General features: G+C 42.3%; 1 protein-coding gene across 2 annotated transcripts in view; it reads left to right on the top strand.

Moving 5' to 3' along the window:
* The first annotated feature begins 203 nt into the window (after positions 1-203).
* Positions 204-27,154, top strand: part of LOC109412362 (S phase cyclin A-associated protein in the endoplasmic reticulum) — a 182,144-nt gene continuing 155,193 nt past the window's right edge. The window contains exons 1-8 of one of the 2 annotated variants that reach the window (XM_062851326.1): positions 204-958; positions 1,095-1,276; positions 1,580-1,781; positions 1,845-2,398; positions 2,552-4,037; positions 11,331-11,492; positions 11,948-13,166; positions 15,630-15,753. In XM_062851326.1, the coding sequence (XP_062707310.1) occupies positions 859-958; positions 1,095-1,276; positions 1,580-1,781; positions 1,845-2,398; positions 2,552-4,037; positions 11,331-11,492; positions 11,948-13,166; positions 15,630-15,753 (4,029 nt within the window). In that variant the 5' untranslated portion in view covers positions 204-858. The remainder of the gene's footprint in view (positions 959-1,094; positions 1,277-1,579; positions 1,782-1,844; positions 2,399-2,551; positions 4,038-11,330; positions 11,493-11,947; positions 13,167-15,629; positions 15,754-27,154) is intronic. The other variant, XM_062851325.1, reaches the window with a different exon arrangement.

The raw sequence follows: 27,154 nt of genomic DNA, 5'->3' as shown, positions 1-27,154 counted from the left end.
TCAATCAATCAAAATTGATTTTTTTTTCTAAATTTAAAAACCCTATTAAGGAACCTAATTTCGGGGAATTGACGTTCGAGGAAACGACATTCGAGGAAAAGTAGTACATCTATGTAGTGTAAATGGAGCTGGAACTCAGCGGATTTTTCGCGGTTGCGTGTGAAATTATCACGACTTTGACAGCTTTCCCCCTCATTCGTAAATAAAAACAAACTGCATTTCTGTCGATTCCGTTTTACTCTGGCTTTTCGCTTAGCCCCGCGCGCTTCTCTTCTTGCCCTCTTCCGACAAACAGACCGACACATTTTTTGCGTTTTCTTCGTCCGTCACAGACAGACAGTCCAAGTCCAAAATCGAAGGAATCGGTCGGCCGTAGGAGTTGACGGTGCGTTCTTTCGCGAGTTCGTTGTTCTTTGTGTCGTCCACCCGCCGCGTCTGCGGCTGCAAATGTTTTGTGTATTTTTGTCGTCATTACTTTCGGTTCGACGACCATCTGATTCGGTACGTGTAGGGTGCAAAAAGATTCGATTAGTTTGGTGTTTAGTGGTTGAACTGAGTGCGCATTTTCGGCTGGTACTGGCAAGAAGTGGATAATCGTTGCGTGTGAGGTTTTCTGCACTCTGCGGGAAGTGCAAGCCGTGGAGAAGGGAAGGCAGGAACTTTTTTCGGTCACATCCCACTGATTCTTGACCACTGAGAAGAATAGGTAGGCGCTATTTCTGGAGCCGTCAATCGATTGCTGTCGATCGAGGCGGAAGTGAATTTCGCTTCGTGGATTCGGATTGGTTGCGAGGAAACGGCAGCGCCCGCAGTGACTGTCACGAATAATTTCGGGAAAATCAATGAAGACGGAAGACTATGGGAATGGAAAATCGTAGGTTCTTCAATCAGGAAGGCAAGGAGGCGAAGAATTTCTACCATCTGTCAGACGATGGTGGCGAGGAGAGCGGCTGCAGCAGTAAGTACCAATTTGATTCATCATCGTTCGGTGCGTGGGCGATCGTGGTCGGTTCGTCTCGTGGGAAAGTTGTTAGAGAAGATGCTCTATGGCTATATGGGATGTGAATGATAATGTTTTTGTATTTCCTTTGTAGGAAGTTACATGAGAAAACCACCGGCCCACTTGAAGCCGCGCTCGCTGCAAAGCGCCTCGCAGAGCAAATCGGTTGCTAAATCGTCCGCTCCACGGGTGCGATCCGCCTCGACGGGAAGAGACAAGAAGTCGGAACTACAAGCTCGGTACTGGGCATTTCTTTTCGGAAATCTTCAAAGATCTGTAAGTTTATAGTTTTAGCACATTTTAGCTCAGACAAACAGATGCAACCAAGACTAGATTTTGAAGGGGTCCCCTCAAAAAGTAAAAGAAGTAATGCAAGTAACATTGCTTGGTTTGATTTTTTATCATAGTAACTTCAAATTATTGTGTTACTGGCAATACGTATGTGATATATCGTTCTAATTGCAAGGACACCAGTTTTTAACTTCCTGTTAATGCTGCTGCAATAACTTTTAGCAAATTGTTTTTTCCGCAATTTTTAGACTTATCAAAACATAACATTACATTTATCTACTTCACCAGGTGAATGAAATATATCAAACGGTCGAGTGCTATGAAAATTTGCCGTCATGTCAGGAGGCGATCCTGGTGCTCGAAAACTACATTCGGGACTTCCGAGCGCTGGCCGAATGGTTCAAGGTTTCCTGGGACTACGAAGCGACCCCGTTACCCCAGCGGCCTCAATCGTTGGCCTGGGAAGTGCGCAAGAGCAATCCCGTTCCTCGTGAGTATTTTTGGAAACTGTTTTGGAAACTGATTGAGTAATGACAAGTTGTTTCTATTCTAGGCGTTCGCAAACCAATCTCCAGTCCAGGAATGTCCGGAAAATCCAGTCCCAGCTTTTCCGGTAAAAACAGTCCGAGTCACACCGGGGAAGATGTGAACAAATGCTCTCCGAAGAAGCACTTCAGTTCGACGGAGAGCCTCAGCACGAAGAAGTGCTGCGCCGGACTGGGAAAGATTATCGCTAAAGATATGTTGAAGCAGACTGCTATGACAAGTGAAAGTGTGGTGCTGGATGAGGTGCAGAAGCCAGGACTGCAAGCAGCAGGGGAGAGTGATCATCAGCAGATCGCTTGCAGCAATCTGGAGGCTTACGTACTTAAACTGGATCAGTACACGCAGACTAATTTGGACGATGAAAATCTCACGTTGGCAGAGTATTTGGAAAAGTATTGCAAGAAAGAGGAGATTGTTGATGAAATTGTGAAGCAGGATGAAGCTGTGGTGGAGAAATCAGAAGAAATTAAGCTGGTTGAAGCAGTGACTCAGCAGGAGGATAAGAAAGTTCAGGAATCTGTTAAATCGATGGAAAAAGCTCCGGAAGTTGCTGTCAAAAAGGTGAGTTTTTCGTTGAGGTAAAACAAGTCAATCGATTATAATTTGGCTGAAACTCTACTAGGGATTTATTTTTCAGAAATGCCTCTAGCAATAGTGTTCGGATGTTAAAGAAAATTGCTAACAATTTGTTTCTGCTTTATGCTCTCATTCCAGGTCGCCGCCCCAGTAACAAAGTATGCAACTGTAGTGAACAGTGTTGCCAAACCTTCATCGGTACGCCCAGTGGTTCCAGCTAACAATCAGAGTAAAACTGTTCTACCAGCGAGGACGGTTGTTCTACCATCGAAAACCGTTAGAACCACTGTGCCGAATGTTCGCAAATCGGCTACTCTATCTAGTCTCACTCAGAGTCAAACCAAAACGGTGTCTCTCCCAGCGAAAAGCGCAACAATTTCAAACATTCATTCCGCCGGTTCTGCAAAACCTGGTATTCGTCCTGTGACCAACCCAGTACGTAGCAAAACCATTCCATCTAATGTTTCCACTCGGCTCTCGGCGCGATCCAAAACGATGATCGAAATTAATAACCGAAGGAACGACAGTAAGGTGGCTCCTTTCGCTTCAAAGCTGAGCTTTTCACGGAAAACCTCTAGGGAGGATGTGGACAGTTCCAGTTCAACATTGAAAGCCAGCACCGATCGTCTGGGTTCTCGAAATTCGGTAGTAGAAGCTTCAAAGAGTCGTGTCCAGAACGGACCAGTTACAAGTAGACGTTCCGAACCCAAGAGCCTCCCATCGGATGCTGCCTCCAGCAATGACGGTTGGTACACGGTGAAAACGAAACGACGATCTAGTCTTCATTGGGCTACTAGGTTCAATCAACCTAGCGGATACGCAAGTCTACCAACGCTTGCTTTGTTGGATGAGAATGTCAATGCCGAGGAACACGAGCACAAGGACTCTACGGACAACGTTAGTAAACTATCAAAAGTGGAGTCAAAGGTGGCTAAACCGACTACTGTATCAAAAGCAACGGCAAAGGTGACTTCAACTGCTAGCGCAAAGCCTACGATTGCACCGGCTAAGCCGGTATCAACGGTGTTGCCAAAGCGTCCAACAACAGCCCCGGCAGCACCCAAGAGAGTCGCTCCGAATAACCCCCCTGCCCAAAACGCTCAGCCACCCAAACAACCATCGAATGGTCCGACAGTAAGTCGACAAAAATCCGACCTTACCGGCTTGAAGCTGAAAACGTTACACAAAGAGTTCCTCCGGAACGAAAAAATGAAATCGTCCAAATCTCCTCCGTCTTCGTCGTCTTTCAACGGAGACGAACCGATCCCAACCAAACCAGAAGTGGATGAACCGCCACCTTCACAGCAAGAGGACATCACGTCACACCTGAACAAGGTCGACATGAATATCCAAACCAACCTGGTATCGCCGACGATTCAGAATCTATACGAAAAGTGCCTCGGAACGGGATCGGGAATGGGAATGGGAATGAGCGAAGACGGTGGAGGAGATGGTTCGACGACGGCAGGGATGGCTAAGCAGCGGTTAACACGATCGGAAATAAATTTGTCCAGTTGTGACGAGTTGGAGGAGAGGGAAGATATGGAAAGCGATGAAGATCAGCGGAAATTGTTGGAGGAGCAGGAAAGTCTGGAGGCGCAGATTCGGGAGCTGGAGAACACAGGTGAGTTCAGTACATATAGTAGGGATAGGGATTGGGAGGAGAATGTCGGAATTTTCATGTATACATCAGGGAGATTGTGAGCAGCGCGCTAGTTTTACACTTATCTTAACAGCTACTAGTGAGTAGTAGTAAAGGTCGTGGTAGTAGTAAAACTTCATCTTCGTCGATATTGAGCGATGTTTTTTTTTCGGTACTCCCGAACGTTTGGGGTTCCAGATCTTTTACTGCGTGCAGCCATCACGTTCACAGCCGTCCCCGAAATCACCATTTTCTTCCTGGATTCATTTCATTTATTTAGTTAACATCAAATTCATGATAATACTAACACCGCTAGCCATCATGGTTTCCCATAGCAGAAATCATCATGGTTACAGGTCGCAAGCCCTGGTAAAGTGTGGAACGTTTTGATGACTGTGATCCCTGACCATCATGTAATCAAAATCCCAAGGATACTTAAGTGAGCATACTGTTGGGTTGTGGGGGTTGCGTGTGCGGGGTGCATATATTGACAAGCATTGCTATGGATCGTTAGGGCTGAGTAGGAGCGGGGAATGGATCTACGATTGCTTAATTGCGATTATACCTACTGGTGTATTGCCTATGATCGTATAATTGTCCCATATGAATAGGAAACCCGGCAAAGATGGGACTGATATGCGATCATGGGCAGTATAGTCGTGGTTCAATAGTGGTGGCGCCGATTTTCGCCTGTGTTCGGCCTAGGTGGTTTGTTTAGGCGGTGCGGGTAGGTCTGTTATGTACTTAGTACGTGCAGTGCTTACGGCTTCAGCATTGTGGTTACTTGGGTAGTGTAGGATAATTGGGTTTGGGACTGAGGGGGTCGTCATTGATTCTGCCGACACCATTGCTCATTGTTGGCGGTTGTGTTGGTAACGATTTCTTCAGCTTTATAACCTCATTTGCACCACGCACAAACTTTGGGAAGAGGGACTGCTTTGTAATGCAAGAGAGGGCTTTAAACTCTGCGTTACGGGTTGGGTGAGGTCATGCAGATAGAAGCAACCCAGGTGACCGTGCGGCTCGGGTCGTGATGGATGCATGAGTGCAGTGTGTGTGGGATGCGCTATCCTGTGGGTGCAGTTGAGTCCGGGTTGGAGTGGAAAGGACCCTTCTCTACCCTAGATCGGTTTCGGTTGTACGGGCGGGGTTGTGTTTGTCTTATTTATGACGTGTTGTGCGTGATTTGCGGCACGAGCTGCATGGTTACTTGGGAAGTATTGTGCTCTGCAATCTAGATTTTGGTATTAAGGTGAAGCTATAGCTGGGCTGTGCCTCGGATTTGTTATGCGCAGTTCATGAGAGCTAGTGGTGGTTTGTGCTGGAGGGTTTGCTCGATTGGTTATTCACTGGTGGTGGCCAGTCGATCGACTGTTCGCGCAGCCTGTCATTTGGTTCTTGGGGTTTGTACTCTCGAGGTTCGGGGCGTTGCTTCATTGTATCTTCGCTTTAATACTAATATTCCTTGTTTGGTTTAATTGACTGTTATGTACAGGCGCTTAACTCATTCTATTTCATAGATTGACAGATTTAAGGGTAATGGTTCAATAGGGTGTTAGCAATCAGAGTGGATTAGAACGAGTTGGCGCCTACAATGCACCAACACTAACACACATACACCAATACTTACACGCACACATGCACCTACAACTAGCAGTAAAAGACCAGTGGGCGGGACTATGGTGCCTACCTAACAGTTGTAGGTGGGGTGTTTGGCTTAGCTACATGACTTGGTCCGGCAAGCCCATAAACATCAATTGGTAGACGTATTGCCTAGTGAAAAGACAACGCAGATGGGCGAAAGCCAGGGGATGTGTCAATAATAGCAGAATAGCAGAACATCAAATTCATGATAATACTGTATCAACAATTTGCCGCCATAATACCACCGACGAACCGACGTGACAGTGGCCATTCAAAAGTGTCCCCTCCAAATTTAACGGTCGACCACCGAAGCGAGCGATCGCTTCTGTCAAATCAGCGCAGACGCGAACCGTTTCCTATATGAACACACGGGGGTTCGGTGTCGAGCTATCAAATCATCGCGAGCCGTTATAGAGGTGGCGATAGTGTTCGGCTATTTTTCATCATGGCGTCGCGGACAACAAATTTGAATTTATTTGTTCTAGCTGTCACGTCGGTTCGTCGGTGATAATACTCGATTTGCAGCTGCAGCTCTCCAACGTCGGTCACGCCCAACACTCGCCAGATCCCGCTCCACCTGGTCCGCCCATCGTGCTCTCTGCGATCCACGCATTCATGTACCAACCCGATGGTTAGCAAACACCAGATTTGAAGGGTTGTTTTCCGGCATTCTTGCATCATGCCCTGCCCATCGTATTCTTCCGGATTTGGCCACTTTCTGGATGCTGGGTTCGCCGTAAAGTGCAGCGAGCTCGTGGTTCATCCTTCACCGCCACGCACCTTTCTCCTGCACGCCGCCGAAGATCGTCCTTAGCACCCGTCGCTCGAAAACTCCGAGTGCTTGCAGGTCCTCCTCGAGCATCGTCCATGTCTCGTGTCCATAGAGAACCACCGGTCTTATTAACGTCTTGTACATGGTACATTTGGAGCGGGGGTGATTTTTTTTGACCGCAGTTTCTTCTGGAGCCCATAGTAGGCACGACTTCCACTGATGATGCGCCTTCGTATTTCACGGCTCACGTTATTGTCCGCCGTTAGCAAGGATCCGAGGTAGACGAATTCTTCTACCACCTGGAAAGTATCCCCGTCATTGCTGCCAAGGCTTGTCCTGTCTCACTCAGTCCCACCTATCAGCATGTACTTTGTCTTAGCCGCATTCACCACCAGCCCGACCTTTGCTGCTTCGCGTTTCAGGCGGGTGTACAGCTCTGCCACCATTCCAAATGTTCTGGCAATAATGTCCATGTCGTCCGCAAAGCACACAAATTGACCGGATTTTGTAAAAATCGTTCCCCGGCTGTTGAGCCCGGCTCGTCGCATCACACCTTCCAGAGCGATGTTGAATAGCATGCATGAGAGTCCATCACCTTGTCGTAGTCCCCGTCGAGATTCGAATGAACTGAACAGTTCACTCGAAATCCTTACGCTGTTCTGCACACCGTCCATCGTTGCTCTTATCAGTCTGGTAAGCTTCCCGGGAAAGCTATTCTCGTCCATGATTTTCCATAGCTCTGTGCGGTCGATACTGTCGTATGCCGCTTTGAAGTCGATGAACAGGTGGTGCGTTGGGACCTGGTATTCACGGCATTTCTGGAGGATTTGCCGTACGGTGAAGATCTGGTCCGTTGTCGACCGGCCGTCGATGAAACCGGCTTGGTAACTTCCCAGGAACTCATTTACTTTAGGTGAAAGACGACGGAAGATGATCTGGGATAGCACTTTGTAGGCGGCATTCAAAATGGTGATCGCTCGAAAGTTCTCACACATTAACTTGTCGCCTTTCTTGTAGATGGGACAGATTATCCCTTCCTTCCACTCCTCCGGTAGCTGTTCGGTTTCCTAGATCCTGACTATCAGCCGATGCAGACAGGTGGCCAACTTATCTGGGCCCATCTTGATGTGTTCAGCTGTGACACCATCCTTACCAGCTGCTTTGTTGGTTTTGAGCTGGTGAATGGCATCCTTAACTTCCCTCAGCGTGGAAGTTGATTCATTTCCGTCCTCCGCTGCACTGACGTCGTCGTTTTCTCCGTTGCCGTGGTCTCCCGAGCCTACGTCCTCCACGCCATTGAGGTGCTGCTTCCACCTTTCTATCACCTCACGTCCGCCCGTCTTTATCCCAGCATATTTCGACTCGCGGCACGAAGCCGTTGCGAGATGCGTTGAGCTTCTGATAGATCTTCCGTGTTTCTTTGGAACGGCACATCAGTTCCATTTCTTCGCACTTCACTTCTTCCAGGCGGCGGTTTTTCTCCCGAAAGAGGCGGGTCTGCTGTTTCCGCTTCTGTTTGTAACGTTCCACGTTCTGTCGGGTCCCTTGCTGCAGCATTATCGCCCTCGCTGCGTTATTCTCCTCCAAAACCGTTCTGCACTCTTCGTCCTCTAGAGAGGTCTCATCGAGCTCGCCCTCGTCTGGCAACGCGGCCTCGAGATTCTGCGCGTATGCTACGGTGACATCTGGTTGTATTAGTCGCTCTAGGTTGTACCATGGCGGTCGCCGGTACCGTACATTGTTGATGACGGATAGTTTTGGGCGCAGTTTGACCATCACCAGATAGTGGTTGGAGTCGATGTTGGCGCTACGATTGGTCCTGACGTCGATACTGTCGGAGAAGTGCCGTCCGTCAATCAGAACGTGGTCGATTTGAGATTCCGTCTGCTGTGGTGATCTCCAAGTGTAACGATAAGGGAGGCTGTGTTGGAAAAAGGTGTTACGTATGGCCATATTTTTGGAGGCGGCGAAATAAATGAGTCGCAGCCCGTTTTCGTTCGTCTGTTGGTGGGCGCTGAACTTACCAATCATAGGTCTGAATTTCTCCTCCTGGGCTACCTGAGCGTTCAAATCTCCTATGATGATCTTGCAGTCGTGGCTTGTACTCGCGTTCAAGCTGCGCGTAAAATGCGTCCTTGTCATCATCAGTGCTTCCGTTGTGTGGGCTGTGCACGTTTATTATGCTGAAGTTAAAGAATCGGCCCTTGTTCCTCAACCTGCACATTCTTTCGTCGATTGCCACCAACCGATCACGGGTCTCTGCATATCACCCATCACGATGAAAGCTGTTTCCAGCTCGCGTGTGTTACCGCAGCTCTGGTAGATGGTATACGTTCGTACCATGGATCCTGTCCAACAAACCTCCTGCAGCGCTACGATGCTGAACTCGCGGCAAGTATGCGGGTGCTCCCAATGAAGTTGAGAGATCGGCAGTTTATAACGAATTGTACATTGAAACCTTACAAATGTACATTTTATTTTCCGTATCGGGCCCCACGTCTGGGAACTTAGATACGCAAAATAAAATGGAACATTATAAATGCACAAATAAAAGACAACACAATTTGACGCAGCACAACATAGTTTCCGGTCGGTACCACGAGGAGGTAGGGATAGCAGTTGCTGGGTAGAGGCTAGTGGATCACAATGGGATCTGAATTGCACACAGTGCTGGAAAACCGTGAGTAAGATCGGTTCAGAAGACACAAAAAAATGCCATCGCATCGCTATCCACTGCGGAGCGAACTGTTCGTGCTGCTGTAGTTCGCGATCGTCCACCAGGAACACGAGCGAGAGGTTTACATCATTTTGTACTGCGATGCTTTTGTGTTTCAGTGGTTCACGGCAAATATTACTCTAATGCATACCCCAGCCTTTACCGTGCCAATCAGTCATGAGTCTGAACTACTACAACGTCCTAACCTCAGATGTAATGATGGTAGATGGAGTACGCATACTTTGCGGACGACACGGCTTTCCTGGTGTCGGACAAAGGTCCGCAAATCATCCTTATCCACCTCCAAGCGGCGATTAACAATCTCCAGGACTTCCAACGGAATCAAATTGAATACAGCCAATGGTCATCCAACTACATGGGACGATGAATTCAAATATCTAGGAGTGCTGTTCGACAAGAAGTTGAAGTTCGACAAACATGTAAACTACGTCGCCGGAAATGTTGATCGGTCTACCAAAGCGCTGTACTCCTGCTGAATCGACGATCGAAAGTGCATCATCCGGCCAATGTTCACCTACGCATCGGCAGTTTGGTGCAACTGTGCCAAGTCTCACTGCAAGAGGCTGCAAGTTAAACAGAACAAGCTATTAAAAATGGTTCTCAACTTCAATCCCTGTTACCCGACCGACGATCTCCCCAAGCTGGTCGGTGTCGACACCATTAATGCATGCTCGATGCTCAGGACGGACCACGTCCTGAAGGATGCCCTGTGACTATGAGATGTCATCAAATCCTCTCATCGAAGCATTCTTCCCTCAACATCTGTGATATTAGTTTTGAGACATTCTGAAGTCTTGAATTCCCTGAAGACCCTACATTCATTTAATTTATTTAGTATAACATTAAATTCAAGATAAAACTGAATCAACAATATTTCTCCATAATATACCCTTCGTGACTGCCGTTCTCCATCCTCGGTCACGCCCGATGCTCGCCAAGTCGCGCTCCACCTGATCCACCCATTGTGCTCTCTGCTCTCCACGCTTTCTTGTGCCAACCGGATCTGTCGCGAACACCAACTTTGCAGGGTTTGTTGTTCGGCATTCTTGCAACATGCCCTGCCCATCGTATCCTTCCGGCTTTGGCCACCATCTGGATGCTGGGTTCGCCGTAAAGTGCTGCGAGTTCGTGGTTCATACTTCTCCGCCACACACCATTCTCCTGCACACCGCCGAAGATCGTCCTTAGCACGCGTCGCTCGGGAACTCCGAGTGCTTGCAGGTCCTCCTCGAGCATGGTTCATGTCTCGTGCCCATAGAGGACTACCGGTATTATTAGCGTTTTGTACTTGGTGCGTGAGTGAATCTTTTTAGACCGCAGCTTCTTCTGGAGCCCGTAGTAGGCCCGACTTTCGCTGATGATACGCCTTCGAATTTCATGATTCACGTTGTTGTCACCCGTCAGTAAATATCCGAGGTAGACGAATTCCTGCATCACCTCGAAGGTATCCCCGTCTATCGTTACATTACTATTACGTTCGTGTTCGTTTCCGCCTACCAGCATGTACTTTGTGTACCAGCATGTTCTCAGCTGAAAGGTATACCAAATCTTTGAAATGTTAATGTAAATTTTAAATGTAGCAACGCTGAATTCCAGGAAAATAAATTAAATTGAAATCGAAAAATGTGATCTTCGTAGTTTTTGAGCAACACCTCAGTAAATCGAAACTTTTCTCCTGAAAACGACATACAATATCAAGAATCGCAGATAGGTCTACAAATTAATCTTAATTCCATCTCAACGCATACAGCATACGTTTATCTGGGTTGACTAATCGCCGCTTCGCTTCGGTAAGCAATGTTTTGACGGCGTCTACAGCGACGACGCGCGGACATTACTTAACAATGATGATCGATTAAATTTTTGGAGCATGCTAGCATGTAGCCACTTGCTAGCTGCCGTACGCGGCGCAAAACGAAATCGATTACGCGATCACCATCATACTCGATCGCACCGTACCGAACAGTAACACTGAGCTGCGGTGATGAGCAAAAGGTGGCAGTTGTAAAGCTCACACGTTGTCGCTCGCTTCGTTCTTTTTGGGGGTGAGGGAGGATGCTAGTTTTTGTAGAATTTTATGTAATAAAAATAACAAAACTAACAAATTTGTTTTAATTTTCAGAAATCGATATCGACACTGAAACGGACGAAACTGACTGTGAAGCTATCATTGATTTAGAAGATAACGAAAGCAACGCCGAAAGTTTGGAAACAATTAACGTGAACGGAATCGGTGGTGACGAGGAAATGACCCTTGAAATGCGCTACGAAGCAGTTTTAGCAGGTGAGTACCTAATGATAGCCTACACGACAAAGAAGAAATCATTTTAATTCTGGGCATTGTCTGAAGATCTGGCTGCTTAGAACATATAAAATTCACGATTTATTGAAAAATGTTTTACTGAAGATTATTTAACATATATTCTTTAATCCAAACCAGCCTATAAAGTAATAAGTTATTAAAAAGAACAGCTTAAAATAATTGTCTAATCGTGTTTAAAAATCAGACAATCGCTATTGGATATATTTACTCTAGATTGAATTTTCGGACTTAGTTTTGTTCCTAATATGCCAATTAATTTTAAAATAGAAAGCCTTTTGTAGTGCCTTTGTAGAACCTTTTGTAGTCCAGTCGAAAAAAATGCGAAAGAGTTGAGTAAACATTATACTTTTTCTTGAGCAATCTACATTTTACACAACATTCTACACAGTTAATTTTAATCCGTTCTATCATTTTAGAAATGACGTGGCTGGAACGTGCTCAAACGCTTGCCACTCTACAAGCCCTGGTGGCACGTCATCCAGGCCGGGCTCAGCAATTGCATGCCAAGTTGTCGAGCCCCTCCCGACGAAGATCGTTGCACGAGACGCTCAAAAAGTATCAGGCCAAGCAAACACGGGCCCTGGAGAAACGTCAAGCGCTGCAGAAGGAGAAGGCGCATAAAATTCAACAACTGCTGACAAGAGTCGAAGACGTTAAAACTGCCAAACAGCAGCTCATCGAAAAGAAGCGCATGCGAATGGAAGAACGACTGCAGCGGGCTGCAGAAAATCGGTCTCAGTATTTGAAGGATAAAATTAAGAAAGCTCACGACGAAGAGGAAAAACTCAAGGAAATTGCTTTTATCAAAAACATAGAAGCTCAGAATAAACGGCTGGATTTCATTGAGTCGTGCAAGGAACAGGAAGGTCGACTCCAAGATCTAGAAACGGAAAGACAAAAGCGAGCAGAAGAGAAAGCTGCTAAAGAGGCTGCCGTCGAACGACGAAGGCAGGAAATCGAACAGGAAAGGCAGAAGAAACTGCAAATTATGAGTGAAAATCGTCGTGAAAGAGAAAAACGCGTTGGGAAGATGCAGGAGCAAAAAGAGAGGCAACGTCAGGCTCTGGCTAGGGAAAAGGCTCGAGATAGAGAGGAGAGGCTTCTTGCTCTGCAGGCACAGCAACAAGCCACTACGGAGGAGCTCCAAAGAAAAATCATTCAAAAACAGCAAGAATCCGCCCGTCGTCACGAGGAACACATCGAAGACATCCGTCAGAGGGCAGTGGAGTTGACCATACCGACCAGAAACTGTGACGAAACCAATTCCAACAAACAGGATACCGATGACAATCTCAGTGTTAGTGATAAAGGAAAGGACGGTGGAAACGGTAAGGTCAACAAGAAGAAACTCAAGAAACTACGATTAAGGATGGCTCAAGCGGCTGAAGAGTACACTGCAGAACTGCAGCCACTTGCGCCGCAAATTCGCAAACAAAGTCAAGTGCCTAAACTGTTGAACACAATTGTGAAAGGTGGTGGACCGTTGGGAGTTGAACGACCGCTTGGCCAACTGTTGCGGCTAATGGCAAAGGCAGAAGTCGTGGACTTCCAATCGATGTGGCTATTGGATGGTCTGAAAACAATCTCCGACGTAATCCAGCAGGGGATGGAACCTAACTCGGAGATTTCGAAACGGTACGTATACGGGAGATCTGTAATTCTCGCTAAAACTAGGCTGACTTTTAAACAGTTTTAGAATTAAAATTGATCGTTAGAAGTAATATATAAGGCCACCTAGTGTAGAACTTCTAGGGAAGTGAATTTTTATCAAATTTCAGGACAAGAAGCTATGAGATATGCTTTCAAAAATTTATCTATCAAAAACCTTGATGCCTTTAAAAGACGTAGGATGATAACGATGGTTTGTTGCATTTAATGTTTGTAGGTTGTCTCCTCTCGCTTATAAATATTTAGTACCTTTGTACAATTCACAAAGTCAGTTGACAGCCGAAGCTTGCACTAACCGGACGCGTTCTTTTCATTCGATCGATTTCGTCATAAAATGAGTGCAAAACGCGAAAACACATTAGTGGTAGACTTCAGTGTTTTACCCAGAACACCTGAGGTACCAGCAGTGCATAAATTCATATGCGATGAACTTAAGTTAGACATTAAACACATCCGAAATGTCCAGCTTCACAATGTGCGAAACTGTGTTTGCGTCGAGATGGTAGACATGGACATCGCCAGGCACTAAAGCCACAACGTTCATCGTTGAAAAACAATGATAACCCCAAACGAATGCCGAAAAGTAATGAAGGAAGAATGCTCACACAACCCGAACACGTAAAGGGCGAACACGATGAAATTGCCACACAGAAAATATTGTATAACTTTTGATTGCGTTCGTCAAAATAGCTAATTTTTTGACCATGAATAGTATATTATGTGTAGCTAATACCATAAAATTTTCATTAAAATCGGTTGAGTATTGGCGCATATATTGTCGATATCATAAAATGAGATTTTAGAAAATTTGTGCACCCATTTCAAAAAATTACTTAGGCTATAACTTTTTTGTTACCTCATCAAAACGTTTGAAAATTTCACTCGAAATTCTTAACATAGTATCAATTAGGTGGTAAAAATTTGATCGAAATCGGTTCAGTACTTTTTCTAGTAAATATCCAAAACTCAAATCGCTTCAAGGTAAATTTTAGGTACTTTTTGACCATTTTTAGTTCCGCGTGCACTATTTTGACTGTTGAACTGGTAACACTGTCCCGATTTTTATAAAACTTTGACAGTGTAAAATTGTTGCGTTAAATTGTTTACAGTGAAAATTTCAGCCATTTTTGTTGAGTACTTTCAAAGTAAGAGCAGTTTGAATTTCACTATACCAAAAACCACATCTGCTTATTGTGACATAGTGCGACATATATGGCTATAACTTTTTAACGGTATGATCAAATTAAATGAAATTTTGACAAACTACTTCTACATACATACTTTACGTACAAAAAAAATTTCATTGAAATCGGTTCAGTATTTTTGGCGCCAGCGTTGAAACGGCAAAAAAGTGATATTTTCGAAAATGTTTGTTTGTACAAGATGCTCAAGTGGCAATTTCCTTGTTTCAACGATATCTCCGCCATTACTCAACCGATTTTAATGAAAATTTTATGGTATTAGCTACACATAATATACTATTCATGGTAAAAAAATAGCTATTTTGGCGAACGTAATCAAAAGTTATACAATATTTTCTGTGTGGCAATTTCATCGTGTTCGCCCTTTAGATGCTAATAACAACGCAGACAATAGCGAGACTGAATCAACAGACGGTGAGTCCGACGAAGAACAATTGGCAGGCAAGCGACGGCTGTCATCGGATAGGAAAGAGAACATTCCGAAACGTAAAATGCGGAACCAGACTGCCGTCATTCTGCAAAGTGACGTAAGCGCCATTCAAAATGTCGATATTTTCGGGTATATTATATACAATATCTGGTGTAAAAATAACACTGTGGTATGCCTGTTGTATTAGAATGCAAGATCTAGTCGTAATCTATCATCTATGGAAAGAAACATACAGGATGAGCAACAGTTTTTTGCATAATAACTAAAAAATGGGCCAAAACTATGAATGTCGCTTACGTCACTTTGCAGAATTACGGCAGCAGAGTTGCCAGATTGACGGATCAGATGATAGTGTAGCGATTGAGGATGTCGATGTGACGGAAGTTGGATCAACCGATTTTTCTCCGGTACAAACACAGAGTATGAAAAACAAATTAAGTAAAAATAAGTAAAACTATGTATTGTATGTTAAAATTCAAGAGATGAACCAGCCTAGGGCTGAAAATCTCTATAATAAAGACATAAAAAAAAATCACAAAGTGGAATGCTTCGAAAATTTGAATCGTTTATTTAGATTCAACTGTTAAGCTTTTTGGAAAGCAAAAATTCAATTGGCATGAGCCAACCAAAGAGTTCCTATCCGTTCTATCGAACGATCATGACAATCTGAACCAATGAAAACAATTTGTAAACGTCGGCATCTAGGTTCTAGCGAGAATTACTTAGATGAAAATTGTATTGTTTATTATACAGATCAGCCTGTCAATCAACCATACAAATTTGTTTGTTTTTCCGCAGGGCGGTAGTAATATCGGTCCAGCTGTACCGCAACGCATGCTCTCTATGTCCGCAAATATCGCGCCATGCGATACTCGGTAATACCATCACAGTATTATTAGATGCTCTACTGATCAGCTTGAAGGTAAGTGACACGCGATGTGGTTTTACTTTTGTTTGGAACTATTCTTTTGAAAGTCGACCAGATGGTGCGCGCAGAAATGCATCATCTGTGCCAGAGTGCAGATGCATTCGGGATTGTTTATGCTTCTTTTATGCAATTGTTTATTCGAGATGAAACTGGCAGCACTGGTTTAACAGTTGATAGTGATCTTAAAACCTAGTGATATTTTTTTAATGTTTTGCCTTGCAATACTTGCCGTTTGTGAATTTGTCATAGTGCCGTCTTATCATTAATCAACTAGTGATTGAAATCCGTTGAAGTGCAGTGATTTGAAGAGTTAACGCCTTTTAAAATCAATAAATTGGTTTCACTCATTCTTCTTTATCAGTGAAGTCCGTTGGATAGGTCCTTGCTTGTTGTAGTGGCTATCTGCCGTATTTGGTAAGCTGTGAACGTGGTCTGCTGTTGTTTGCTGTTGTTGTTGCTGCTCTGGTGCGAACGCTACCGTGCTTCATGGTGTGTATAGCTTTTAGTACATCTTAGAGTACACACACTGGTGTTTAACATATTGTGGTTCTGTCAACCGCCAAGCTTTTGTTGCTGTATACGGCTGCCACCAAGTAGTTCGTAGGCATGCTCTAGAGGCTGTTTTTTTTTTTTTCGGCAGATTCAATTCAACACATGATTGTCACACCTCATAGTGTGGTTTCCATCGGTTGCGGATTTGGTTGCTTAAAGATAGAAAAGAGCTATCACCGTTGTTGCTGAGCGTGGTTAGTAGTATTATGCGAAGCTTCAATGCGTAAATAGTTGGCTCTCCACAGTTTCGAAAAAGCGAACCTAACCGAGCAATGACGTGTCCTATGTAACTTGTTTTGTAGTCAACAAACAGATGAAAATTACTTTATCACTCTTATCACAGTACATCAGCCTTTATTTCTTCTAAACGTGTTTCTGTTTATCTGTGTCTTTCTGTGTTATTTATTTATTTATTTATTTATTTATTTCGTTAAGGAGACTTTTCATAGGTGTTTCAATTTGTGTCTGCAATGGATAGCAGTACGGTTTGCACTGTTTGCAAGAAGCAGGAATCTGACTACTCAAAAATAATCTCTTGTAAAAATTGTAGTGAATCTGCACACTTGACTTGTCGAAATCTATCAAAAAAAGCAGCAAGCCGTTTAAAAAATAGTTCCTACTTTTGCTCTGATAGTTGCGCAAGCCATTTCAAACAATTGGTATGCAAAAATAGTACTGAATCATCTATTGTAGCATCTGTTACGTCAGAACTGAAATCTGTGGTGTCCATTGAAATGCTCAGCATGAGAGAAGAGATGAAGTCTTTAGCTACAGCTATTGAATCGTCGCAAGAATTTTTGTCTTCAAAATTTGAAGAAATTCTTCGTGACTTTGCCTTACTCAAAAAAGAGAATGTAATGCTGAAGCAGGAGTTGGAAGTGCTAAAACATTCCCAAGCGTCTTTGAAAACATCTTTGAATAAATTGGAAATGCACGTTGATAATGCCCACAAAGAAAAAAAGCTTAACAACCTAGTATTTTTGGGTGTACCACCCTTGCCTTATGAAAATGTCCGCGACCTCACAGCAAAAATTAGTTCAGCGGTTGGAGTTCAACTGAATTCCGATGACGTAGTAGCAGCTACTAGAATAGGATCAACTAATTCTGCTAACTCACTTCCGCCAGTAAGAGTTGAATTCAAACGGAACTCAGTAAAAGAAGCATTACTTGAGAAGAAAAAGCAGTTTGGTGTTTTGTTGTCAACCCAAATCAATGAAAACCTATTATTCAATCAACAGCCTACCAAAATAACCGTTAGGAATGAGTTAACCCCGTTTTCACTACAACTTTTGCGATATGTTCGAGCCCAGCAAAAAGATCTAGGTTGGAAGTATGTTTGGGTAGGACGAGGTGGATCTATATTGGTAAAAGTTCAGGAGAGATCTAAAACTGAGATTATCAGAAGTCATGACGACTTGGATAAACTTATTCGTCAATTCGGTGGGCAAAGTTTAAAGTCGAGTAATATGTACAACTGATGTTATTTACGTAACTGCTTTCTGTTTTTTGTTTTAGTATTGTTATTTTTCAATGGCTAATTCACTAAATTATTTTCACCACGATATCGATGATTTCAATAATTGTTATGCTGAAATCAACGACAACAAATTACGTATTTTACAGTGGAATGTTAGGGGTCTTAACGATATGCATAAATTTGATTCTGTTTTGCAAATTTTGGAAATGTGTAAGTTTTCTATTGATGTGATTGTTTTTGGTGAAACGTGGATAAGTAGCAGTAATAGTTCATTATATAAAGTTCCTGGATATGTTAGTTGTTTTTCTTGTCGAAATCAGTCAAATGGTGGCCTAGCTGTGTTCGTTAAAAATAGTTTGTCCCAGAAGGTAATAAAAAATGATTGTCAGGATGGGTTCCATCACATACACGTTGAGGTAGAGGTTAGAGGAATATGTTATGATATTCATGGGTTGTACCGCCCTCCCTCTTATGATTTTGTCGATTTCAATGTTAAACTAGAGAATGTAATTGAATCGTCTAATTGTAATCGCTGTTGTCTAATTGTTGGTGATGTTAACGTGCCCGTAAATAATGCTAGCAACAATGCTGTGGTAAGATATAAAACATTGCTGGAATCCTATGGTTTTGTATGTTCGAACACCTTTGTCACTAGACCGACCAGCGGTAATATCCTAGATCACGTGATTTGCAAATTAGACGACATTGGTAGGATGAGGAACGATACAATTGAAAATGATATTAGTGACCACTCTATCATCATTACCTCCTTGAATTTGCCATCCAAAAAACAAAATATTTTGCTTAAAAAAAGAATAATTAACCATCGTCTTCTTGAATCAGAATTTCAAAATTTCCTCACCAACATTGGCGATTTAGATGATGTAGATAACTGTTTAGAAAATATTATCGATAAATACAACTCATTACTTAATAATTGCACAAGAACGGTTTCCAAAAAAGCAAACGTTAAAAATATTTTCTGTCCCTGGATGTCCTTTGATTTGTGGACTCTGATAAAATTGAAAAACAATTACCTCAAGCGTGTGAAAAGGAACCCATCCGACAACCACCTGAAGGAAATGTTGCAACACGTCTCAAGGAAAGTAGAGGCAACAAAAAAGCGTTGTAAACAGCAGTATTATGAATCACTTTTGAATAACACGCCCCACAGTAGGTTTTGGAAAAATCTTAAGCAAATTTTAGGAAACGAACCTAGTCAAAACAAAATAGAACTTTCCTATCAGGGTAGAAAAGTTTCTGATAATCTCGATATTTCTAATATTTTCAATAATTATTTTTCATCCATTGGTAATAATTTGGCAGCTAACATAACTAGTAGCTCAAACTTTCCTTCTTCGATTGGACGTCGGGTTTCTGATTCAATATATTTGCACCCTGCATCAGTAAATGAAATTCTGTTGGTTATACGTGATTTAGAGAATAACAAAGCTTGTGGTCCAGATAATATACCTGTAAAAATAGTTAAAAATAATGCAGATACATTTGCTGTACTTCTACAGAACATGTTTAACAGCATCATTGAAACCGGAACCTACCCTAATTGTCTCAAGGTCGCTAAAGTAATCCCTATATTTAAATCAGGCGATTCCAACGATGTCGGGAATTATCGCCCAATATCAACTTTATCAGTGTTTAATAAAGTTTTTGAAAAACTATTGGTAACAAGAATTTTGGATTTCTTTCATACGCATGATGTCCTCTACAAACTGCAATATGGATTTAGGCAGGGCTGCAGTACGTTGATTGCTATTACTGAACTTGTCGATAGCATTTTAAATGAACTTGATAATAGAAAAATAGTTGGTGCTCTGTTCTTGGACCTTAAAAAAGCATTTGATACGCTTAATCACGAAATTCTTTTGAAGAAACTGGAAGTGTATGGTATACGAGGGGTTGCAAACAATATCATTCGTAGTTATTTGGAGAACCGTAAACAGTTTGTTTCCATAAATGGCGTTCAAAGTTCACAAAAACCTATTAACATAGGTGTCCCGCAGGGGAGTAATATTGGCCCGATATTATTTCTTGCTTATATAAATGACCTAGGAAATTTGCGGCTTCACGGAATCCCAAGATTGTTTGCAGATGATTCTGCACTGTTTTACCCGGGTAGTAATAGCGAAACAATCATGCGTCAGATGGAAGAAGATTTACAAATCTTGTTAGCTTACTTCAATACTAATCTTCTCTCGCTAAATCTATCTAAAACCAAACTTCTGTTCTTTCATTCACCTAGGAAGAAAATAGATTACAATAGCAATGTGAGGATAGGAACAAATATTATCGAACGAGTAGATTACTTCAAATATCTTGGAATATTCTTAGACACAACATTATCGTGGAAGAACCATATTTACCATGTAGAAAAAAAGGTAGCGTCTTTGTGTGGCATTATGCGTCGTATTTCTACTTTCGTAACTAGAAGAGCCCTTTTGTCGTTTTACTATGCTTATATTCATTCGCAGTTGAACTATTTGGTTTCCATTTGGGGAAGAGCATGTATTTCAAACTTGAAAAAACTTCAGGTTCTGCAAAATAGATGTCTAAAAATAATGTTTAAGCGTCCCTTTCTTTATCCTACTCTCATGCTGTATTCAGATCGTTCTCACAATATCTTACCTTTGGTAGCCTTATGCGATTTACAAACCCATCAACTAGTTTTCGATGTTCTGCACAGAACTGTTATGCACCACAACATACAATTTCCTCTAGTAGTAAATATATATGGAACCAGGCAAGCCAACAATTTGCAAAGAGTAAGAGCTACTACTAGTTTTGCACAAAAAAGAATAAGATTTATCGGTCCAATGAATTTCAATCAGCTTCCTGTTGACTTGAAACAGTTAACAAACCGTAATACATTTAGGCTAAAATTGAAAGTTTATATGAAATCTCAACTTACCGAAAACCAACTATGATCATGATATCATCTGTTAAACCAACTTAAGTTAATTTATTATTATTAATATCATTTGTAAATCCCTTAAAAGGAATATATATTCCACTGGGATGTTACATTTGTGTAATTTTTGTTATATCTATCCTGTTTCTTCTAAAAGTAATTCCAAGCATACTGTTTGTAGTTTTTTTTTTGTTATTGGATTGTGCTGTCCAGTTGGTATGCTTGGTTAGTTGCGTCCACTACCAGGAGGCTCTGTAGAGCTTTTTGGTGTGGGGGATAGTGGCGGGTAAAAATAAAAAAAAAAAAAAGGGTGTGTAAATAAGGAAGTGCATTATTCAATTTCAGTAAGGTGTTGCAAATGGTACAATATTCATCTGGAATTTGATTATAAGCGTGTAGGGGGGGATAGGGCAGTATGGTCACCCTAAGGTTTTTGCCCATTTTACCTTTTCCAATGCAAAAAAAAAAAAATATCCACGACAAACGTTTCGAAAAATCGAAGACCACATTATAGAGAAGAAGCAGCGCACCCGCGAATAAAGGTGGAAATATTCATTTGCATGAATCGTTAGTATTTCCATGCTTAACTTTTGGCTTGCAGCCCAAAAAGCCCGAAATCGCATATTTTGCCCTTTAAATTTTGGTAGGGTGCGGGCACCGGTTTTGGCCAGTCTAAGGGAAATCATTTTTATAAAAATAACCAATAATCCTATGAAAACAACCAATACGTCAAAAGAAAGGTTTCAATCTATATTTTGAAGGAAAAATGCAGAAATCATGCCAATACTTGATTTTTGTATTAAAAGTGCACAGGCCAAAATAGAAGCTCTGCCGCAGTTTTGGCCATATTCTTAAGTTTGGTTTCTATTTTGGCCAAACACGTGTATTTCTTATGGGAGTGGCCAAATTAGAAGCACCCTGGCCAAAATAGATATATGGGAGCAGATTTTTTTGAGGAAATATTTTTTTTTCTTCAAGTTTTGAATCAAAATGTGTGGTTTTCACAGCTGTAATCATCATATTGTGTTATGGCAACACTGGCCATGGAGCTCAAATCTTGGATGATAATCGGCGTGAGTGACGAGCCGTCAATCGTCTGTGGCAGGATTGTCATCGAGACAGATCGACGGGGAAAGAAATTACGAACGTGCTCGATGTCACATGGAAAATTATTTCGTCCACTATCGGATGATGAATTTATAGTGATTTAATATTTGATTATTAGTTCGTTTATGATAGTTCGGGTGCCGAGTGCGTAAAATTACCGATAGACAGTAGGGTATGATGCTAGGGTGTGATTATCAACAATTATAATGAATTTCATTTCCTAGGGCTATAAAAGGTTAGGATATTTCCAAGTAATTCCAATATTCCAATATTTGCTGCCCAAAACCGGTCGAACGGATAACCGTTGTCCGATTCTTCTGAAGGTAAATCACGGTTGAATTAGAAAAACTGTCAATGATAATTAGATTAATACGATTAATACCTATAATTATAGCGGTCGGGGCTTAATTGGGGCTCGCCATTGAAGGCAAATGAGAAGTTTGTATGGACGGTAGAAGACCAAGTAAGAAAATTGAATTTGTTTTTTTCTTGTTGCATTTGATACTAAAATCTAAATACATTTCAGCTTTGAGCTGCTGTTGAGTAATTCCACTGCTACATAGATTCTCACCAATCCGAACATATTGTATTAGGATCTACTAGTAAAAAATAAATTTACGCCGATTTAGATCGCAAGAGGCTCAATACCGCACTATGGCCAAAACTCCGGACTGGCCAAAACTGAAGCTTCTACCCTATATCTTAAAATTGTGACGTGCTGGAGCAAATCTGAACTCGGATCCGGATTCAGCGGCCCGAAATCTGTCAGAGACACATAAGTTTGAAATTGAGACAAAAAAAATGTTGCGCTGTGAAATCGGTGATTGCCAACATGGTTAAAATACAGTTTTGGTATATAAATTTAAGATGGTGGCCGAAACCAATATGCCCGACCTAACATTTTATAATTACAAAAAGTAGCTCTACCTTTCCTCTTTTCAACAACATTTCGTTTTGAGGTGGTTTCTGGTGAAACTTTCGAGTTATAACGGTTAAAATGTGTCAACAATTGACCGAATTTGAGGGGTTCACAAAAATGGTCGTGGTTCTAACTAACGGGGGTCCATCAAATTGAATAATCACATGCATTTACCTTAGTTTTTTGGCGAGGACTTTAAAAAAAATCGACACCCAGGGTAGAAGCTTCAGTTTTGGCCAGCCTGGAGTTTTGGCTATAAGGCGGTATTCAGCCTGTTACGATCTAAATTGATATAAATTTATTTTTTACTAGTAGATTCTAATATAATATGATGATTATAGCTGTGATAACCATACTTTTGGATTAAAAACTGGAAGAAAAAAATAATTTTCCTTAAACAATCAGCTCCCATATATCTATTTTGGCCAGGGTGCTTCTAATTTGGCCACTCCCATAAGAAATACACGTGATTGGCCAAAATAGAAACCAAGCTGAGAATATGGCCAAAACTGCGGCAATGCTTCTATTTTGGCCAGTGCTATTTTAATACAAAAATCAAGTATTGGCTTGATTTCTGTATTTTTCTAATAAAGTATAGATCGAAACCTTCCATTTAACACATTGGTAGTTTTCATTCGATTATTGATTGTTTTTATAAAAATGATTTCCCTTAGACAGGCCAAAACCGGTGCCCGCACCCTATAAGATTTTTAAAGACAAGGTGTAAACAGTGGGCTGGTCTCAGCGAGTGTTACTCATAGGTATCTGATAATTTCTACATAAGAACAGTTCAGTTCTTTTGCATGAAATGGAACACACACATCCATGGAAATGACTCAATGCTTGTGAAACGTCATGTGCCTCATTCTGAGCTGTGGGAACAAAGAACCTTCTGCTCTTATCTTATTCCCATGATATTTACAATAGTTTATTTATTTATTTATTTATTTATTCATTTATTTATTTGTGTTTACATCAACAGACTATCTGTAGTCCCAATGATATAAAAACTTAAAACTATTTAAAAATGTCACAAATCACAAACAGAAATTACATTACGAATCACATGTGTACAATATTTCCTACTTAAAATTATGTCAAGTTAATGAAAAAGTCAGTGAACCTTCGCTTTAGTATGTTCCTTGTCATATGGAAGTCAAAGACTGATGCCACATGGTTGAAAATACGTTGTAAACCTAGTAGAGCACTTCTTATCCCATAATTGTTACGGCGAAGTGGAAGCCTCAGCATCGAGCTGTTCCGCAGCAGCCGTGGTTGAACATTGATGTTCACTTGTCGTAATATAGAATCACAATCTATGCGCCCTTTAAGAGTATCGGCCACGGTAAAGGCTCTACAAACATCCCTTCGTACACGCAGAGGTTGCAAATCAATCAACTGACACCGCCTCTCGTAACTCGGAAGGCGAAGCGGGAGGGACCATGGTAGCCTACGGAGTGCGTAACGGATAAATCGACGTTGAACTGATTCGATTCGCTCAGTGCTGTTATTGTAGTTAGGACTCCAGACTGCTGATCCGTATTTCAGCGTTGATCTGACGAGGGAGCAGTAAAGCGTTTTCAGACAGTAAACGTCGGTGAAATTTTTCGCCACTCTGAACACAAAACCCAGGGTTCTGGATGCTTTATCGACGACAAAGGATATGTGGTGAGAGTATGTCAGATGCGAGTCCAACAGCACGCCCAGATCTTTAACACACTGCACTCGTCCGATAGGGGTGTCGAATATCTTGTAGTCGAAAGGCACACGATGCATGGATATTTTTCAAGGTTAACGGTGAGACGATTAACTTTACACCACTCTGCGAAACAGTTGACCTGCTCCTGAAATAAGCGGCAGTCTGTAGTTGAATGGATACGCAGGTCGTCCGCAAAAGACAGCCGAGGAACTTTGAGAACCAGATGCACGTCGTTGAAGTAGATAAGGGAAATCAACGGTCCCAGATGACTACCTTGTGGTATACCTGACGTAGCGCAAAAACTCGACGAGCGAGAGTCTCCTATTGCCACTATCAATTGACGTTCTGTGGAATATGAGCGGAACCATCTCAGGAGGCTACCACCAATTCCAAGTCTATCAAGCTTAGCCACAGTTGAGTGGTATGCATCTCCGGCTGTGAATCCTGTCTGATCTTGGCCAATTTTGTCTGATATTGTTTTGATATTGTATTATCTCTTAACGAGCAATTTTTGAGGATTCCTCCATACTAGATTATGATATTATATCTGATCTTTTACCTCTTATCACAGAGAACATACGTTTAAGCTCGAACAAAAATACGTCGAAATCGTGTGCAAAGGATTTAAGTGTACCTCGATTTGATCACACGATGGTAGTGTTCATCGTTAAAACACGCTAGCCCACAAAGCGATACGAGCGATCAAATGCCAAAAACGGTGAACACTGGAAACAAAAATGACAACATAACAGTGTAAGTGATGGGATGCTAGCGCCACGCAACGGGAACATAAACACATACTCCTATATGACCGTTACAAAGTTTTACACAAAGCAGAAAGTAAAGATATACGTCTGTTCTGTGCTCTTATATCAATCAAACCAATATCAGTTTTTGTTCATTTTGTAATTCAATCAGCGATATCTGAAAAGCATATTCGCGTTAAATACATTTGGTGATCAGATTTTTCCACCTACTCGGAAATCGATGCTGCATAAGCAAGATACTGGAAACTTTTACAATTAACTGAATTCTGTCGGAGATAAGATCCCAAAAAGCTGTATCAAGATATTTTACCTTACCGGTCAGACTAAGGCCTGAGTGTCCTCTGTTGTACTTAGAAGTTGTCTCCATTCTACTCGATCCATAGCTGTGCGTCACCAGCTCCGCACTCTGGGAAGGGTCCGCGGATCATCCTCGCTGCGCACCACGTCTTCTTGTGCCGATCGGATGGCTTTTGAGAACTATTCAAATCGAGTAGCTATCCGACATCCTGATGACGTGACCCGCCCACCGTAGCCTCCCGATTTTCGCGGTATGGACGATGGTCAATTCAGACACGGTAATTCTTGCCTAGAGTCCTTTGCCTTCATGTTCTTATTCTTCGACGCATTAATTACTAATTCGATTCGCCTGGCTTCATTCTTTAGTCGGATGTACGTTTCCGCCCCATCGTCTCAGATTTGCGAGCTTTAATATCAGTACAATCAGCGAGACCAAGCAGCTGAACCGCTGAACGGACTTCCACTCGTGTTTATCCCCGCTCTCCTTATTACACCCTCTAAAGCAATTCTAAACAGCAAACACCAAAGAACATTACCTTGCCGTAACCCTCTGCGAGATTCGAAGGGGTTGATACTCGAACTACGCACATCACTCGATCCATCGTCGCCTTGTCAATCTTATCAGTTTATCCGGGAATCCGTATTCGTACATAATTTTAGAGAGAATCTTGTAGGCACCGCTTGGTAGAGTGATCGCGCGATAGTTCCCGCAATCCTACTGGTCGCCCTTTTTGTAGATGGGACACTGGATACCTTCCATCCATTCCTCCGGTAATACTTCCTCCTCCCAAATCTTGGTAATGACCCATGTGGTCCCGTCACCAGAGCTTCTCCACCGTATTTTAGAAGTTCGCCTTGTAGTTTATTTGCTCCAGCGGATTTGTTGTTTTTCAACCGGCCAACCTCCTCTTCAATTTCTTGGAGGTCAGGGGCCGGAAGTCTTTTGATCTATTACCATGCCACCTTCGGTGCTTGCAACGTCGTCATTGAGGAGGTGTTCATTGTAATGCTGCTGCCACCTCTCGACCACCTGACATTCGCTCGTGAGAAGATTCCCGTGATTGTCTTGCACTCAGCGAAAAAAAAACTACCGAAATTCATCAAAATACCTTATGAAATTTATCCATAACTCTGAAGTATGAATGCCATAATACCTTATGAAAATTGAACATGCCTATTATGACCTAATTACATAAGATAAACTTATGAAAAAAGCAGAAAAATCACAAAATGATGCAGACTGCAATCGATCCATGAGCGTCGAAATCACTGAGCTCGTGCCCAACTCTCGCGGCTATCGACGCTTGAGAATATCGTGTTGCTAAATGTGTATAAAAGCCAAACTGTGAGTTGATTCTGTGTCATAGACCGACCTTATGAAAATCGTTCTAGCCGTTATGAATAGTTTAAAGGCCATTTCATAAGTTAGACCTTATGATAATCTTAGGTTTATTTGCCTGAGTGTGGCACATGACTGCTTGTGACACAAAGCCTCTGTGTGAGCGGTTCAGCTTCTCGTAGAATTTCCGTGTGTCCTTAGCACGGTACAGCTCTTCCATCGTGTCGCGATCTCGTTATTCCTGCTGGCGTTTCTTCCTCCGGAAGACTGAGTTCTGCCTGTTCCGTACCTGTCTGTAACGTGTCTCATTCG

This window comes from Aedes albopictus, chromosome 2, assembly GCF_035046485.1.
Source record: "Aedes albopictus strain Foshan chromosome 2, AalbF5, whole genome shotgun sequence".
Lineage (NCBI taxonomy): Eukaryota > Metazoa > Arthropoda > Insecta > Diptera > Culicidae > Aedes > Aedes albopictus.
This window is presented reverse-complemented; position numbering and strand designations above follow the sequence as displayed.